The 19639-nt window shown below is 42.9% G+C and overlaps 1 protein-coding gene across 1 annotated transcript in view; it reads left to right on the plus strand.

The window, feature by feature from the left end:
• Positions 1-19404, plus strand: part of RHOJ (ras homolog family member J) — an 85023-nt gene extending 65619 nt beyond the window's left edge. The window contains exons 3-5 of the mRNA XM_036309354.1: positions 943-1107; positions 2991-3086; positions 16789-19404. Coding sequence (XP_036165247.1) covers positions 943-1107; positions 2991-3086; positions 16789-16932 — 405 coding nt within the window. The 3' untranslated portion in view covers positions 16933-19404. The remainder of the gene's footprint in view (positions 1-942; positions 1108-2990; positions 3087-16788) is intronic.
• Positions 19405-19639: the final 235 nt, after the last annotated feature.

Below are 19639 nucleotides of genomic sequence, written 5' to 3' on the forward strand. Positions count from 1 at the left end.
AGCCGGGTATTCTGATTTAATTTGCCCCAGAGTAGGAGAGTGGGTAAGGGCAGGTAGTTGGCTAACAGGGCATCAAGATGGTCTTAAAGCTCCCCAGATGATTCTATTGCAGTAAGTGACCCATGGAAAAGCCATGTGTTCATTTGCAGGTCACTGAAGACCAGTGTCATCTAATCAGTCAACAGCACTTATGGAATATTTGCCATGGACAGAGTACAAGTGGGGCATGAGGAAAAATCAGCAAGATCCTGCTCCGTTTATGACACCCCAGGTGTGAGGAATACATGAAAAGGGCAGATGTCATAAACAGTTGTAGGTTATGGCCTGGAAAGGAGCATTCTTAGCATATTCTGGTCGGAAAAGTCTCTAGGGAGAAAACAATTAAACTGGCATTTTATTTATTAGGCCACCCTATGGTGGTAGGTAGACTTAGAAACAAATCCCAAATTCTGAGCTCTAAACCTTCACACAACATAATTCTTCAACTCTTTGTTTTGCATTTTAGTTAGCTCTTCTAAGTTAAATTTAAATGCAACTTTTAAAAATTGTATAAGGAGAGAGTTTCTATGCCTTGGCCAATGGCCCACTAATTTAAAAACATATTCAGTACAACACAGTTCCAATGTGACAGAATTGCAATAATCCTTATTGAAGTATGCGCATTAAATGGGTGAACTTTATGGTATGTAAATTATCTCACTAAGGCTGTTAAAAATATTTTTTAAAAGTTCATCTTAAAAGGGAGCAATTTATCATCTCCACACACAACAAAAAGGTGTCTCCTAACTGATGGCTCCTTTATTTCTAGTGACATAAGCAAGCACCAGATTCCGGGGCAGGGGAAGGAACGGGGTCTGTGGAACCTTGCCTGTGTCAGGATTCCACTGCACCAAACGGGACCCTCCCTTCCCAGGCTGTACACCCTCTCTGCTCTCCCCACAGGAGGACTACAACCAGCTGAGGCCTCTCTCCTACCCCAACACGGATGTGTTTTTGATCTGCTTCTCGGTCGTAAATCCTGCCTCTTACCACAACGTCCAGGAGGAATGGGTCCCAGAGCTGAAGGACTGCATGCCTCATGTGCCTTACGTCCTCATCGGGACCCAGGTTAAATAAAAGGCGGCGATGGCAGGGCGTGTTGGGCGGGTGGGAGGGTGGCAAAAAAGGGAAGGCCCTTTGGGGATCTCTTGAACATCCTTTTTCTACCAAACACTATAGAAGAGGATCTCAGAGAGATCAATCCTACAAACAGCCGTTCTTACTGTCTGCATAATTATTTAGCCATAGTTGAAAAGAATAGAGCTATTTAATGCGAAACAGGGCATTTTAATGTGACCTTTAAAAATGAATCACTTGGCTTTTTATTCTTAAACTAGAGGCCCGGTGCATGGATTCATGCACATTGAAAGGAAATTAATTAGAAGTAATATTTTAGAGGCTGGGGAGGGACCGCAGGAGATTGGCTCCAGGGCATGTCTGGCCAGTCTCTCCCTTATCTGGGCCAATCAGAGCTGCGGAGCGACCAAGGGAAGGTTCCAGGGCATGTCAGGCCTGTCTCGCCCAGTCCCAAATGGCCGGACCCCAGCAGCAAGCTAACCTACCAGTCAGAGCATCTACCCCCTGGTGGTCAGTGTGCATCATAGCGACTGGTCGAATGGTGGAATGAACGGTCAGACACTTTGCATATTAGGCTTTTGTTATATAGTATTGCCAGTGCGTGTCATATGTACCAACCGGTCCACCGGTTGGACAGTCAGACGGTCGGTCACTTAGCCTTTTATATATATAGATAACCAAGTAATTTTTGAAATTGGCACCCTTCTCCAGCCTGAGCCAGAAGACTGAAGAGGGGATGTTAATTATACTTATCAGCTGATATTTTTTATATCATCTAAATTCCATGATTGTTTGAAAGTCACAAAATAGGTGTGAATATCAAAGTAACCCCAGCAATCAGAATGGTCATATTATGACAGGAAAGCCTTGGTGACACTCCTGCAAACAGATTCACTCTTCTCTCTTACCTGTGAGCCCCTGGGTCTTCCAGATCTTAGGACAAAGTGAAGGCAGATATTCCAGATAAACAAAACTACGACTGTGAACGCCTTTAAAGTGTTTTGAAAGCTAATGAAGTTCCGCTGCTTGGATTTCCAACAGTAATTGCACATGGTGTTAAATATTGTTTCAACTTTTTATAGTTTTAAATAGATTTTGTTCTTTGTGTAAAGCCCAAAGTACTAGCCCGAAGACACAGAAAGGAAAAATACTGAAGGGCATGGGCCCACATTCACACCCATTCATGTATGCATGGGTTCTCTTACACAGTGAGATTTCATAGCAACTAAGATATTTAATTAAATTATAAAACCTAACCAAACACACATGCTACTTTCAGAGTCAATTTGCCTTTGAAAAGATGAATGCTTATTCCTTGAGCAAACAGACCCTTTGGAAATTTCTCTTTAGGACTTTCCTTCAGAGCCCGCAGCATCTTTGTTAGAATATCCTCACCATGGGCAAACCCTCATCCCTGTGAGGGCGGAGATTTGGTTTAAAAAAGCCAACATATGTCTCTTTTGCCAGGAAATAAACTATTAAAAATGAATAATATAGTGTGGGACCAACTAAGCATCACTGTAAGGTAATGAGACTGATCAGTTATCTTGTATGTCCTATCGAATGCTCTAGAAATAAATAGAAAATTTCAAAAACATCTGAGACCGCCACCGAATCGTTGGAGAAAGCCCTCAGCCCCCGGGGTAGCTGCTTTGAAGGGGAGAGGACAAGGAAAGCCTGATGCGTACATTGTCAAGGAAGTCGCTGTACTGTTCAGACCTAATATGGGCATGTGTGTGGGCTTCCTTAGAGAAAATTCATCAACTTCATAGATGTCAAGGGGGGAGGGGAGATATCTATTATGTCGCAGTTTAAAATACCTGGTCATGCCTGAGAAGAGGAATGAGTTTATCACATGTGTGTTTTTTTGCCAGATTGATCTCCGTGATGACCCCAAAACCTTGGCCCGTTTGCTGTATATGAAAGAGAAACCTCTCACCTACGAGCACGGCGTGAAGCTTGCAAAGGCGGTAGGGTCGGGTCTGAATTTAATTTTACACGCACGCCGAGAGGAGTCTGGTGTACGCTTTGGGAGGCATGCGCTCCGTAGGCTTTTGCGCTTAAAGTGCACTGTGTTCAGAACCTCCGCTCACTTCATATTCTCCCCTCTGTCCCAGTCAGGCCAGAAGGGACCACTTGGTTGGCGTTCTTGTCAGCCAGCATTATCTGTTTTTCATTAAGGAAAGAAACTTGGTGAATTTCAAACAGCTGAGGCACTTAGCATGTGATTTAGCAACCTCTAGAATATCCATTTGCCATATTAGTATGAATAAAGAGAGTCATTAGATATGTATTTGTAAATCTCACTGCTTATTATCGGTGTAACTCATTTAAATGACCCCATAAAAGGCATTTTGTGGTTTTCTTGGGAGAGACTTAGGTAAAGCATCTGGCAGGGTTATGTTTGTTCAGTATTTCTCACCACATAATGCACAGCCACTTAGAGAGGCTGGCTGGTGTCACAAACAGCACCTAGTGGAGTAAAAGAGACCGAAAGGTAACTAGTTGGAGAATCCAAGCTGCAGATAACAGCCATTCGCTCACAGCTGGAATTGTTTTCTCAGACCTTTCTTCACTCTTAACATGAATAGTGATTTGGGGAGTTGGGGGCGGGGGCAGGGGGAATACTTTAAAAAGCTATTTGCCAGACACCAAATCTTTGTCTCCCGATTACCACTGAGATGTGTGCAAAAACAGACACTAAAATAGGCAAAAGGATTATAAATCTTTTTTCATAAGCTGAATCCACCCTTCGTTAATTTAGCCACAAATCCATCAACCCAGGCCAGCGATTTCAGACATTTCTTTTACTTTCTAAAGAAACTAACCCTGAAAAATGCATGCCCCAAGCAGAAGTAGGAGCTACCCTTTTAAACTGATCAAGAATAAATTAACTACAAATGCTTCATTAACAAAAGCATATGCATTCCTCTTATTAAAACTTTCTTATAGGCACCAAAACTAATCACGATACACTTGAATAGAAATCAGTTCAATAACTTCTGTTTTTATGGGTGTTATTCATGAGAATATCTCACAAATACTTGAGGGACTGAACGCTTCCTACTTCTGTGGATGGTAATGTCAACTACCAGTGTGAGCCTTTCTCGCAGTTGTTAGTATATGCTCTGCACTTCACAAGCTGTCTCATTTCAGCCTCATGATAACTCTTCCAAGCAGATAGGGTTTGTCCCATCTTACAGGTGAGGGAACGGAGTCTTAGGGAGACAAACAAGTTTGATTTTCACAGCTGATAATAACACCAACAATTAATTCTATTCCAGCTCTGCGGACGTCACACCTGCACACCTGACCATTGTGTGTAAACTCTCCTCCAACCATTTATTTTCCCTCCTGTAAAATGGGTAGATATGTCTATAGGTTCTTCTACCTTTTCCTCAAACATCCAGCTTAAATGACCTTACAAAGGCGCAGAAATATATGCCTCCACAAATAGTTGTATGTGATTCCCAGCTGCACATTTTTCACAACAAGGTCCCAAGGCTCAGCACCAGCAGGGTTTTTTCCAAGGAGCGCAGTTTCCGTATCTCTTGCTTTAGGCCTGTCTCCCGCCATCATCAGCTTCCTAGCCTGACTTCTCACTTGGGGAGTTGTTTTTTCCCTCTGAAAAGAAGTCGTTCCAGAGCCTCCCATCTCATTTCATACTTATTTTAGGAACAATGGCTGAGTTCACCACTTTATTGCCTTTTGCCAGCTTCTCCTAGCAACTGCTCTCAGATATAGAGAGAATCATGTTTAGCTTACAAAATCCAATTTAGAAGAAAATCAAGCAAGAGCTTAACTTGTTTCATCACAATTCATGTAATTATAGAGATGCTTTAAGTTTCTCTGCTCCCTCACTTTCCTGTCACGCAGTTTATAATAACATCTGGCATTTACGGAGTGTGCGCAGTGTGCTAGGCCTGGTGCCAATGCTTTACATGCCTTGTCTTCATTAATCCTCACAGCAACCCCCTGACGTGTGTATATTATTATCTGCACTTTCCTAGAGAAAACTGGGACCCAGAGTAGTTAAAGCCACACCACTAGAAGGTGGCAGAGATGAGATATGAAAGTGGGCTTTAACCACCACGTTCCTCTGCCCCCTCCTCTAATCTGAAAACAAACCCTTAGGTTTGGGGCTTCTTTTATATATTTGGCCCCTTTACTATCCTCCACCCCTTCCCTCTGGTAACCACCATACTCTTGTGTGTGTCTATGAGTTTCATAGCCCACATATGAGTGAAATCATATGGTTCTTAGCTTTTTCTGTCTGACATTTCACTTAGCATAATATTGTCAAGGTCCATCCATGTTGTCACAAATGGCAGAATTCCACCTTTTCTTATGGCTGAGTAGTACACCATTATGTATATATGAGAGGCCCAATGCATGAAATTCATACAAGAGTAGGCCTTCCTTCCTCTGGCTGCCAGCACCAGCTTCCCTCTGGCACCCGGGACCCAGGCTTCCCTCACAGCCCTGGCTTTATCCAGAAGGTCATCCAGAAGGACATCTGGTCTAATTAGCATATTATGCTTTTATTATTATAGATTAGAGTCCCAGTGCACAAAATTTGTGCACAGGGGTTGTCCCTCAGCCTGGCCTGCACCCTCTCCAATCTGGGACCTCTCAGGGGATGTCCGACTGCCTGCAGGGATTGGGCCTAAACCGGCAGTTGAACATCCCTCTCACAATCCGGGACTGCTGGCTCCTAACCGCTCACCTGCCTGCCTGCCTGCCTGATCACCCCTAACCCTTCTGCTTGCCTGCCTGATTGCTCCTAATTGCCTCTGCCTGCTGGCCTGATTCCCCTAATCACCTCTGCCTGCCAGCCTGATCACCCCTAACTGCCTCTGCCTGCTGGCATAATCGCCCCTAACCACCCTCCCCTGCTGGCCTGATCGCCCCTAACTGCTCCCCTGCTGGCCTGATCACCCTAACCACCTCTGCCTCAGCCCCTGCCACTGTGGCTTTGTCCAGAAGGAGGAGCGGATGACCGGAAGATGTCCGGTCTATCTGGTCTAATTAGCATATTACACTTTTATTAGTATAGATACCACATCTTCTTTATCCAATCCTCTATCGAGAACACTTTGGTTTTCTCCATGTCTTGACCACCATGAATAATGTTGCAGTTAACATAGGGATGCATATATCTTTGCAAATAACTGTTTTTGAGTGTTTTTTGTTAGATACCCAGAAGCAGGATTGTTTGTCATATCGTAACTCTATTCCTAATTTTTTTAGGAACTGCCAGGTTTTCCATAGTGTTATACAAGTCCACAGTCCCACCAGCAGTGAATGAGGGCTCCTTTTTCTCCACTACCTCTCCAACACCTGTTATTACCTATCTTGTTGCTAATGGCCATTCTAGCAGGTGTGAGGTGGTTCTCATTGTAGTTTTGATTTGCATTTCCCTAATAGCTAGTGAAATTGAATACCTTTTCATAAATCTGTTGGCCATTTGTATGTCTATTCATGTCCTCTGCCCATTCTTTTAAATTGGATTGTTTGTTTGGTGTTAAGTTGTATGAGTTCTTTATATATTTTGGATATTAACCTCTTGTTGAAGCTGTTGTTTGCAAATAACCTCTCTGATTCAGTTGGTTGCCTTTTTATTTTACTGGTGGTTTCTTTTGCAGTGCAGAAGCGTTTTAGATTAATATAGTCCATTCATGTACTTTTGCCTTTACTTCTCCTGTCTTTGGGGTCAAATTCATAAAATGTTCCCTATGACCAAGGTCCAAAGTTTAGTACCTATGTTTTCTTCTATGTAACTTATTTTTTTAATATATTTTTTTTTGATTAAGATATTACATATGTGTCCTTGTCCCCACGTTACCCTCTACCCCCCCCCCTCATGCCCTCACCCCCTCCCCGTTGTCCGTGTCCATTGGTTAGGCCTATATGCTTGCATGTAAGTCCTTTGGTTGATCTTTCCCCCTTACCCCCACCCTCCCCTACCTTCCCTCCAAGGCCCGACAGTCCAATCAATGCCTCTCCATCTCTGGATCAGTCCTTGTTCATCAGTTTATGTTGTTCATTATATTCCACAAATGAGTGAGATCATGTGGTATTTATCCGCTCTCCAGTTCCATCCATGCTGTGGCAAATGGTAAGAGTTCCTTTTTCTTCTTCCTCTTCTTAAAGAATACCTTTCAGCATTTCATATAATGCTGGTTTGGTGGTGATGAACTCCTTTAGCTTTTTCTTATCCATAAAGGTCTTTATCTGACCTTCTATTCTGAATGATAACTTTGCTGGATAAAGTAATCTTGGTTGCAGGTTCTTCCTATTCATCACTTTGAATATTTCTTGCCACTCTCTTCTGGCCTGCATGGTTTCTGTTGAGAAATCAGCTGACAGTCATATGGGTACTCCCTTGTAGGTAACTGACTGTCTTTCTCTTGCTGCTTTTAAGATTCTCTCTTTGTCTTTTGCTCTTGGCATTTTAATGATGATGTGTCTTGGTGTGGTCCTCTTTGGATTCCTTTTGTTTGGGGTTCTCTGCACTTCCTGGACTTGTAAGTCTATTTCTTTGACCAGGTAGGGGAAGTTTTCTGTCATTATTTCTTCAAAAAGGTTTTCAATATCTTGCCCTCTCTCTTCTTCTGGTACCCCTATAATTCTGATGTTGGTACACTTGAAGTTGTCCCAGAGGCTCCTTACACTATCTTCATATTTTTGGAATCTCTTTTTTTTTTCTTTTTCGGTTGGGTATTTTTTGTTTCTTTGTATTTCAAATCTTTGACTTGATTCTTGGGATCCTCTTGTCTGCTGTTGGATCTCTGTAAATTATTCTTTATTTCAGTCAGTGTATGCTTAATTTCTAGTTGGTCCTTTTTCATGTCCTCCAGGGTCTCACTATACTTATTGAGGGACTCACTAAATTTATCGGCGGTTTCCATAAAATTCTTGAAAAACCTTATAAACGTGGCCTTGAACTCTATATCCAGTCGTTTGCTTTCCTCCATTTCTGCCATTTGTGACCTGTTTCTTTGTCTCCGCATTTTGGCTGCTTCCCTGTGTTGATAGAGTGGCTTTGTGTGCTAGGTGTCCTGTAGGGCCCAGTGGCTCAGCCTCCCCAGTTACCTGAGGTGGACACTCTTGGTGCACCCCCTCATGGGCTTTGTGCACAGTCTTGTTGTAGTTATGCCTTGGTTGTTGTAGGATCACTGGGAGGAATTGACCTCCAGGCCAATTGGCAGTGAGAATCAGCTGTGTCTGCAGTGGGAGAACTTCTGTGCTGGAGACACCCTTCTGGGGCAAGACTTGCTTCAGTGGGGTTTTGGTGCTCACTGAGTCTGCACCCTGAGTGTGTCCCTTATGGATCTAAGGAGTTGTAATCTGGATGGTCCCCCTCTGACCACTGGGTACACTGGCTCTTGGATCTAAGGAGGTGCTAATTTAGCCTCTGCCTGAGGTTACACAGCAGGAGCTACGAAGAGAACTGCAGATTCCCCTTCCTTTTTTGGAGTTTGGAGGTGCCCTGATGAGGCTCAGCTGTGAAGCAATGCAAGCCGCTGTGGGGCCTTGGGCCTTCTCTTGGAAGTTCTGGGTCTGTCTGGCCTGGCTGCAGTTAGGTAATTATCAGGTTGCAAAGGGCCAGGGCATTCATATGCAAAAGCCTCTGCCACAGCCTGGGTGGGGCAGGGTCTCAAGGAATCAAAGGACGGAGCAAGCAGCTATGGCGGATCCTTAGCCCTGCCCTAAGGAGTCGCGCGTCTCAGTGTCCCGGTAACGGCTGCAAGCACCTCTGAGGGAAAGCCGCCCTCAAGTTCACCCGCTGCCAGACAGTCCAGTTTCTCCCCGTATGAGTCCTGGGTCCCCAGAGACTTCCCGGAACTGGAGTTCAGAGCCGTCGGGAGCTTGTGACTCCCTCCGGGTTCAAAAAGACAGCCGCATCCTCAGGTGCCAGCCCCTTTCCCCACGCACGAGCCCCCTACCTCTGCACTTTACTTCCACAGCTCCTCTGGCTCTCAGTGTGCTTTTCTTTCCTTCTAGTTGTAGAATTTACACTCAGCCAGCCTTCCTGTAGTTCTGGATGATGTCCGTTTTGTGTTCCTAGAAGATTTTTCAATTGTTGTGGGAGGCAGCAATTTCCCGGTGTTTATCTATGCCACCATCTTAGTTTCTCCTTCTATGTAATTTATTGTTTCAGATCCTATATTTAGGTCTTTGTTCCATTTTGAATTAATTTTTGTACATGGAGACAAACTATAATAGTTTCTTTCTTTTTGCATTTGGCTTTCCAATTTTCCCAGCACCTTTTATTGAAGAGACTTTCTTTTCTCCATTGTGTGTTTTTGGCTCCTTTGTCAAAAATTATTTGCCCATATACATGTGGTTTTATTTCTGAGCTCTCAATTCTGTTCCATTGGTCTGTGTGTCTGTTTTTCTGCCAATACCATGCTGTTTAATTATCATAGCTCTGAAATATAATTTTGGAGTCAGGTAGTGTGATACCTCCAGCTTCGTTCTTTTTTCTAAGAATTGCTTTGGCTCTTTGGGGTATTTTGTGGTTCCATACAAATCTGCTCCCAGATACCGAGAGAATAATGTTTAGCTTACAAGATCCAATTTAGAAGAAAACCAAACAAGAGCTTAACTTGTTTCATCACAATTCATGTAATTATAGAGATGCTTTAAGTTTCTCTGCTCCCTCACTTTCCTGTCAAGCAGTTTATAATAACATCTGGCATTTATGGAGTGTGCGCAGTGTGCTAGGCCTGGTGCCAATACTTTACATGGCTTGTCTTCATTAATCCTCACAGCAACCCCTGAGGCGTGTATATTATTATCTCCACTTTCCTAGAGAAAACTAGGACACAGAGTAGTTAAAGCCACACCACTAGAAGGTGGCAGAGCTGAGATATGAAAGTGGGCTTTAACCATAACGTTCCTTTTCCCCTCCCCTAATCTGAAAAGAAATCCTTAGATTCAGGGCTTCTTTTTATATGCTGAAGGCCCATATTTTTAAAAAATATGTTTTTATTGATTTTTTTTTAGAGAGAGAGGAAGGGATAGGGATAGAGAGATAGAAACATCGATGAGAGAAGCATCATTGGTTGGCTACCGCCTGCATGCCCCCTTCCAGTGATTGAGCCTGCAACCCGGGCATGTGCCGTGACCGGGAATCAAACCACAACCTCTTAATTCCTGGGTCAGTGCTCCACCACTGAACAACACCAGCCGGACTTAAGGCCCATATTTAATGTGCATATTCTCCCCAGGCCTTAAACACTTTGCAAGTTGACATTTTTCATTTCCAATTCCTTTTGTTCAGTACTTTTCACTTTCCAAAGCATTTTTCATCTATCATCTCTTTTTGCTCTCAAATAGCATTTCATATTTAAAGACATCTTTGCATCATATATATTTATAATTTTTTACACTCCAAAGTCAATCACATTTACATGAGTACTTTCTATCAATTTATAATAAATATTCATTGTTATCCCTGTACTTGTTTGATCCTCCCTCTTCTTTCCATCATTGCATTTTCTCATCTTCAGCCTACTTTTCCCATCCTTTGCTCATTTGTGTGTGCCCACATTGCTAGATATATTCAACAATAATTGACTGAATACCCAATATGTGCCAGGAGCTTTGCCACACTTTAGCTCTAAGATTATAATTCTCTGTGTGTCTCTTTCCCAATTCTGCCTAATACAACCTAAAAATGATTTTCTAAGCTCAGTCTTCCTAAGGTATTTCTTACTAAAACACTTACCATTTTTCCTTTTTCTGTCTTTGGCCTCTTTACCCCCTTTCCTGCCATTTTCTTCACCTTGTGCCTATATATTATTGTTCTTACTCTTTGTTTCAGCACTGTTTCTTGCTGGGTTAATAATAGGCACTGGGGGTGGGGGAGGGGTTAAAGCAGCAAAATTGCTGCAAAAATCCTGTAATCGATATTCAGCCATGATCATCAACTGTAGGCTTCACTACTCTCCCCCTGATGGCAAAATTCATTGCTACCCTCCATAGTTGGTTTTATATACCAACCATGTCCTCTTTCTCCTGTTGTCATTGAAACCTGTCACTTTATCACTGAGGTGTGCGTTACAGAGATGAGAGAAAGATAGCCCCTGCCCTCAAAAGGCCCATAGGCTAGAAGAGCAGAGAGACAGGCAAACAAAAGCATGCCAACTGAATAAATACAACACATGTACTAGAGAAAAGGGAGTAACGGATTCATTCAGGGGAGAAGAATTCAGAGAAAAAATTTTGGAGCAGTCAGTATCTGAGCCAGGTTTAAAGGACAAGGATATTTGTCAGGTAGACAAAGATAGGAGACTGAGGAGAAAATTTTCAAATAGGGGGACCAGTACATGCAAAAGCATCCTTTAAAGCAGTGGTTCTCAACCTGTGGGTTGCGACCCCTTGGGGGTCAAACGACCCTTTCACAGGGATCGCCTAAGACCATCAGAAAACACATATATAATTACATATTGTTTGGGGGATTAATCACTGTGCTTTAATTATGTTCAATTTGTAACAATGAAAATACATCCTGCATATCAGATATTTACATTACGATTCATAACAGTAGCAAAATTACAGTTTTGAAGTAGCAACGAAAATAATTTTATGGTTGAGGGTCACCACAACATGAGGAACTGTATTAAAGGGCTGCGGCATTAGGAAGGTTGAGAACCACTTCTTTAAAGCCTAAGGAGCACATTGGCAAGTGATGGGCCAAATTTCACCTATAAATCTTTTGATCAGTCCACACAGATACTTTTAATGTGATTTAGTGGCCAATGTTGAACAATTTGAAAACTTTACATAAATGTACACAGTTCTGGCTTCTAAAAAAATCAGGTCTGTCCTAAGTAGCCAGCATTTTCAGATCAACTACAAGTTTTAAACAGTGTTTTAGACAAGCTGTGAGTCTTCAGTTTGCCACAATCCCCACCACTCCATATTACCTACAGACTCAAGGAATGCACTCACATTACCTGCCCTTGAGTTGGTAATCTCCTCTGTATAGTCTTAAAAAAATCCATAGCAGATTCATTGGGCTAACAAACGCTTTTCCTCTTTCAGCAATTTGATGATAATACTGATTTGTGGAGATGGATTTTCTCACACAAGCCATTCAGTTCTTTTTCCGTTTCTTGGCTCTCAAGTTGCCCTCTCTGTGTATCATTTCTAATTCTTAAATAAGAAATAAAGAACCTCCCTGCTATTAGCCGTTCCTTTAGATTCCAGCTTACTCTGTTTATTCCACTAACCTCTCCTCTCCATTTATAGGAAATGCCTTACTTTTCCTTTCCTTCTCTATTTGGTTCATTACTTTTGCTCTTTCGGCCACATCTTTACGCTGGCTAGACACAGCCCAGCAGAGTGGTTAAGACTCTGGCTCTGGAAACAAACAAATTCAAACCTCCATCATTGTCTCAGTTTTGAGGCCTGATGAAGGTTCCCTAACCTTTCTGGGCATCAAATGAGCTGCAAATGAGGATGGTGATAGATTTACTTCATAAGGTTCTTGTGGACGATTAAATTAGCTAATTTAACACAAGGTCTGGCTCAGCAAACTGTAGTTGTTATTGAATCTGTGTGCCCTCTCAGACATGTCTACAGCTGGAAAAACCTCTTTGCCTCTATTCCTTCCAGTCACACCCTTATTCTGTACCTCAGCAAGGACAGCCTGGAAAGAGGACTAAGTTTTCTTCCACTTGATTAGTCATTGCGGGTTTGTTTATTTCTTTTCAATTTCTTCTTATCAGATATTTGTATGTTCTGCACACCTCTGATAAATGTCCCAGCTTATAAAGTTACTGAAGGCCCGGTGCATGAAATTCGTGCACGGGTAGGGTCCCTAAGTCTGGCCGGTGACCAGGGCCAATCAGGGCCTTCTGGCTGCCAGCTGGGGCCTCCCTTCCCTGGCTACAGGCTGCTGGCTGAGGCCTTTCTTCATTCCACACCGCCCCCTGGTGGTCAGCGCACATCATAGTGAGTGATCAAACTCCTGGTCTCTCAGTTGAACTCCCGAGGAGACAATTTGCATATTAAGCTTTGAGGGAGGGGGAAGGAGAGAGAGAGAGAGAGAGAGAGAGAGAGAGAGAGAGAGAGAGAGAGAGATTAGAAAAGTGTTCGCTCAGTTTACATTCCTAAATCTCTTTTATTTTCCTGAAAAGAAATCCTCTTGGTGAGGCATGTTCCAGATTGCTAGCATGTGTATCTAAACAAGGGTCTGCAAATCCTGAGCTCTTTATAGGTTAGTTCTAAATACGTGTCTGTGTAGGTCACTTTGCACCAAGAAGCAGAGGCCATAGCTGCTCTAGAGGAGCAATATTTGCCCTGGCCAGTGTGACCCATTAGTTCGGCATTGTCCTGTGCACCAAAAGGTTGCTGGTTCGATTCCCAGTCAGGGCACATGCCCAGGTTGTGGGCTCGATCATGAGCAGAGGTCATGCAGGAGGCAGCTGACAGGTGTTTCATTCTCACATCCAAGTTTCTCTTTCTCCCTCTCTCTGTCTTTCTCTCTGAAAATCAATAAAAAAATTTTTTTAAAGAGAAAAGCAATATTTCCTTGAGACAGATTCCATTTGCATCTTTGAGGGTGCAAATGGTATGCTTTGTTTTAGTTGGGGGGGAGGGTGTTTGTTTGCTAGCAATCGGTATCACATGGCTGTGCCTTTTCCCTGCACCAGGATGCATTCTTCCCTCTGACCCTCAGAGCACTTGATACATGGTTAACAGTACTCACCTCATAACTGGGTTCTGTTTCTCACACACGGCTCCCAAATCACACCCATAATCTGCCTGCTACTCTTCCTGGATACATGAGTACAAAATAATGTTACAGTGACCCAGTGACACAGTAATTCCTTGATCTGTTTCATTATCTTCAGAAATGTCTGAATTGGAAAAGACAAGTTTGGGCTCCTCCTGCACCATCAAAAGGCAAATTGTGACACACTCAGCAGCACCGTGGGGGAGAAGGAGAGAGTGTCCTGGCCCATCTTGTAGGACCAGACAGCCCAGAACCCCACGTGTGAGCCGAGCTCAGCCCAGCTCTCCTGTAATTTCCAGAGTCTGCTGAGGCTCGGGATCATTAGTGAGGAGGTATTCCAGACAGAATGGCCCCAGGGCCCTTTCGGGGCAGTTTTCAGGATGACTGACAAGAGCTAGCACACTTCAAGCAGTCATTCGGTTGACACATTCACTAGGGTAGTGTGCTTCTCACAGGTGTTTATATCGAGCACTGGACACAATCCCAAAATGTGATAAATGACATTTCATGGCATTGTTAAGAAAATTGCTCTACCTTTTATCCCTCTCTTGAAACTGTTTTTCATTATTAAAAAACAAAAGTTATGTTCTAATTCAAAGGTCAAGCCATGGTCAAATGAAAGCCATGGTCAAATGAAAGCCATAAAATTGAGCTTCAAGATCCAATATCTTTTCTTTGGATATTCTCCTTTGGCTCAGACAGTAACCATTCTTTACACCCCCAGAAAAAAGTGCATAATATCTGAACCCAATCAGAACAATTTTATTTCATGCTTAGTTTTATATCTGTGGGCTTTCAAGTGAGTGCACAACCTCACTTCTTTGATTGTCTACTTGACCAGCTTCTGGCTGAGTGATAAGGGTCACAGTTTCTGTCCTGGAACAAGGCAAAGAACACACAGAGAAGAGACCCAGATTCTGGGTCTAGTTCTTTTGCTTTCTATTTGGATGTCCTTAAACAATTCATGTTCCTTCTGGAGCTTTTCCCACTCTGTTCTAAGCTAAGCCATAAATTTCTTTGCTCCACACATTACAAACTGGCCGGCTGCTGCCAAAGATATCCCACGTCAGTGTTTTGCTTGGCCCACAGAGCATTTTGAAAATTGGTAAACATTAACTAAAAATCCAAATGTCCAACTCCTCTTGAAAAATACAGAGCTGGGCAACAGTGAACCAACATTCCTGCATGGCAACATTGCCCAAAGCTGAGTAATACTGCCAACTCTAGAGGTGGTGTGCACTTCACAGCACGCCGCAATCCCCACCACTCCCTATCGTCTCGCACCAGCCCTGCTTTATCATTGGCATCAGCTACTGGCCCTAATAGACATGTGGTTTTGCTACCCTGGTTGAGTCATTTATCTGCTTTGGTTTCTAGGAGCTCACCATTAAGCTACCCTCTTCTAAACCTGCTTTAATTCTTCAGTTATTCTTGTAATATGAAGCATATTATAGAAGCATTTCTCTATATGTCCTTAATATTAAAGGCCCACATCAAACTGTTGGCTCATACTGACTTTGTGAGAACTTAAAACTCCAGGTCACCCTCTCATGACTTACCTCATGAAGTTGATGGCAAAACATGGTCTGCTTTGCCCTACAGTTTTTCTAATGAGAATCTATAGTTCTGGCCTGAGTTTTTATATTTCTCACAGGGATTTTGTGATTATCAAATATACCATAGTATGAAATCATTAAAGGCTTTGAAATAAAGCTCTAAGCAAGCACAAACTATTTTATCTTTAAATATGCATAGACTGTCTACTGACAAGGAGGTTGTCTCTGTCAAGTGCATTTTATGATTTTTATTTTTTCATGCTTTGGGTTTTTTAACTGCTTAAAAATATGCCTTTTAAAGTATCTTAAAACCAAATAATATCAATTGGATATTACCTTGCTGAGAGACACCTTACCAGAAGTGCATTGTATTCAAGAATGACATGTAAAGCCGAAACCGGTTTGGCTCAGTGGATAGAGCGTCGGCCTGCGGACTGAAGGGTCCCGGGTTCGATTCCGGTCAAGGGCATGTACCTGGGTTGCGGGCACATCCCCGGTGGGGGATGTGCAGGAGGTGGCTGATCGATGTTTCTCTCTCATTGATGTTTCTAGCTCTCTATCTCTCTCCCTTCCTCTCTCTAAAAAAACAATAAAATATATTTAAAAAAAAAAAAAAAAGAATGACCTGTAAAACCATATACCCATTCTCTTCTCATGTTTTATCAATCAAGTTGGCACTTTGCCTTACCATGTACAGAAGGCGATAAAAATATCTCACTTGTACCCAATTTATACATTCGGGGTACAAGTGAGAGGATGCTCACATCTGTTGTTCACAAAATATACTGAGACCATAATACAATCCTCTGTTTTCATAACTTTATACAAGGAACAAATGGTTATGGATGACTTTCAGAATGCACTGCTTACCAAAAGTGATTCATAACCATTTATTGCTAATGGTAGAAAGTAAAAAATATAAACATACAAAAAATCAGAATAGCAGAAGCCAAGTGAAATGCAAAAGAAAACAAAACAACCTCCCTAGCTGGTTTGGCTCAGTGAATAGAGTGTTGCCCTGCGGACTGAAAGGTCCAGGGTTCGATTCCAGTCAAGGGCATGTTCAAGGGCATGTATGTGGGTTGCAGGATTAATAACCCTTCCCTAGTTGGGGTGTGTGCAGGAGGCACCCAATCAATGTGATGTGTCTCTCTCACGGAGATGTTTCTCTCTGTCTCTCCCCCGCCCACTCTCTCCAAAAATCAATGGAAACATATCCTCGCGTGAGGATTAACAAACAAACATCCAAACCACCACCCAGGCTGTTTGAGGAACCAGCTGCAACAGCCCTTGGCTGGGCGGAGGGCTGACCCCACGGTGCCTTTCTGTCTCTCCTCTCATGCCTTTCTCTCTTGTGTGTTTAAGATCGGAGCACAGTGCTACCTGGAATGCTCGGCCCTGACTCAGAAAGGTCTCAAGGCGGTGTTTGATGAAGCCATCTTCACCATTTTCCACCCCAAGAAAAAGAAACGCTGCTCCGGGTGTCACCGCTGCTGTTCGATTGTCTGAGGTGGAGTGAGACCCACCTCCACCCCACTTACGGGCCAGAAGGGCAGCCAGCCTCTGCGACCAAGCTCAAGGCCCTGAGGAGGGCGGGACCCTGCACCCGCGGGCTTCTTCTGCGCCCTGAGCCTCCACGCACAGCCACTAGCCAGCCACTGCCACGCCCTCCCTGCAGCCACAGCGTCCGCCCTGCGCACCCTAGGGAATGCGGAGCGGGGCCAGCCAGGCCGCGCTGACAGCGGGGAAGCCAAGTCAAAGACTGTCCTGCATCGCCCCCTCGCGCAAACGTGCGGCTGATGGGAAGTCCTCGGGGAAAACCAAAAGAGAGGCTTGGTTCCTGTCCTGATGGCCTTACTCAGTGTATTTTACAAAACATGGGACTGCAGTACTAACCTCTTTTACTGAATCGGCTATTCTACCTGTGTGGCTTACAGTCACTGGTATTATTTTAGGAAATTTACTAATTTGCCAGTGTACCCGGCCTTACAAATCCATACCAAATTAGCCTAAAGACAAAGTATTTTGCATTCATTTCTACCTTCAGCCTGTTTCTACCAAAGCTTTTAGAAACAACTTGGACCTCTGAATGCCTGACTATAAGAAGAGACAAGAAAACCTTTCTGAGTTAAGACTTTGGAAATTTCAGGGCCATGATTTTGGAACCTGGTTGAATGAATTGTTGCTGGTTACATTTTTGCCAAAGATTTACCCTGGAAATGCTTATGTTGATAGGTAGCCTTATTTTTTCTGTATTATATATCGTCATGGCAAATTAGGTATGAACTCTGTTTTTAAAAGTAGTATTTTTGCTTTTCAGTCAAATGATTGGGGGGAGAATATGGCAGACTTATCATATATCTTGATCATAAATATCATAAATATTCTTTATTCAGCAAAGTGGACTTTCCTGCTCCCTCCCTCCCTTCCCCATTGCATTCCCTTTACCTCCTTTGCCTTCACCCTTTCTCCCATGCCCAATAATAACCTGATCTAAATGAAGGGTCTGGCCATGGGACGTGAAAAAGTAAGTGTTTAAAAGTCCCCAAAAGTTAAGCAAAGAGCCTTAATTTTTCCTATTGCTTCAACTGAAAGTACAGTTGCCCCCCAATCAGTGGTTTCGCTTTCTGCCATTTCAGTTACCATGTTTAATTGCTATCTGAAAATATTAAATGGAAAATTCCAGAAACAATTCATAAGTTTAAAATTTCATGCTGTTTTGAGTAGTGTGATAAAATCACAAACCATCCACTCCGTCCCACTCAGAACATGAACCATCCCTCTGTCCAGCGTATCCACTGGACAGTATATGCTACCTGCCCTTGGCCACTTAGTACCCATCTCAGTTATCAGATCAGCTGCCATGAGAGAGCAGTGCTTGTGTTCAAGTAATCCTTATTGTACTTAATAATGGCCCAAAGCGCAAGAGCAGTGACGTTGGCAATTTGGATATGCCAAAGAGAAGCTGTAAAGTGCTTCCTTTAAGTGAAAAGATATGATGTGTGTATAGGGAAAAAAAACCACCATAACATATATACATAGGATTTGGTTTTAGGCATCCACTCGGGTTCTTGAAATGTGTACCCCACAGATAAGGGGGGACAACTGAACTTCTCAGCTTGCCCCCATGTAAGCTCCCATTCTATTTAAATGTCATTTTCCAAGTATAACTGATACTAAAATATTGCCTCTCCCTCTTTCCCACACTCATCGTCCCAAATGTGTATTTAGAGGCTAGATCTGTGAGGACCAAACTCTGCTTTTCAAAATCATGTGTTCATAGAACGGGGACTTTGGCCTTAGGGAAGTAAAAACCTCCAAAAAGGATTGGTGTCCTTTCTGTATGTCTCTCCCAAACATCCAGGGATCTTTTATCACAGAGTTCGTTACTCCCTAGCTTTTAATTACAGACTGCAGAGGCTTCTAATTACTCTCATTTGCCTACAATTACCCTAGACACACCCAGGTAGGCACTTTATTTTTTATTTCAATTGCATAAGCAAAGTGCCTCTTTGCAGCATGAAATTACACCAATTTTAGTTTAAGAATTTCCAGATTCACACTCCTTCCATTAGGAAAATCCAGTCTTTCTAGCCCCTGCAGGAAGCACGTAAACATAGGAGCTTATGGTGTGGGTCTTCTCTGTTAAGGCCTTCCATGACACCCCCTCAGTGTTTTGGATTTTGTGTGTTTTTTACAATTTCTGAAATGTGTTTTCCCTTCTTCCACATTTCAAATTCTATATCCCTTCTCTCCCATCTAGTTGCTCAACATTCTCTTAAATGCACACACACACACACACACACCAACCTAAAAGAAAACGAAAGTTTTGTAAGTCAAAGCTTGACTAGAAAACAAGGACTTTCTACCTTTGTAAGAAATCAACCATGTATAAACTTAACTCTGCTGAGATTATAAATTCATTCTTTACGAACAATAATGAGCATTTAGCCCTGTAATAAATGAAGTGCCGTTAGCCAATTTTGTTACATTATTGCATAGTTATATCTTATTAGAGGGCCTCTCACTTTTCACTGATATGAATGAAAAATGGAGAGCAATATGTTTGCTCAGCCAAGGAGAATTGTCCAGATGTGTACACTTGACAGGCAAATGGTTCCAAGGCCATCCCCTCCCTCGTGGGCCACAGGGATTACCTCCGTCACAGGGGGAAGGTCACACTCGCTCTCTCCTGGAACCAGAACCTGGAGGGACT

This window comes from Myotis myotis, unplaced genomic scaffold, assembly GCF_014108235.1.
Source record: "Myotis myotis isolate mMyoMyo1 unplaced genomic scaffold, mMyoMyo1.p scaffold_m19_p_1, whole genome shotgun sequence".
NCBI lineage: Eukaryota > Metazoa > Chordata > Mammalia > Chiroptera > Vespertilionidae > Myotis > Myotis myotis.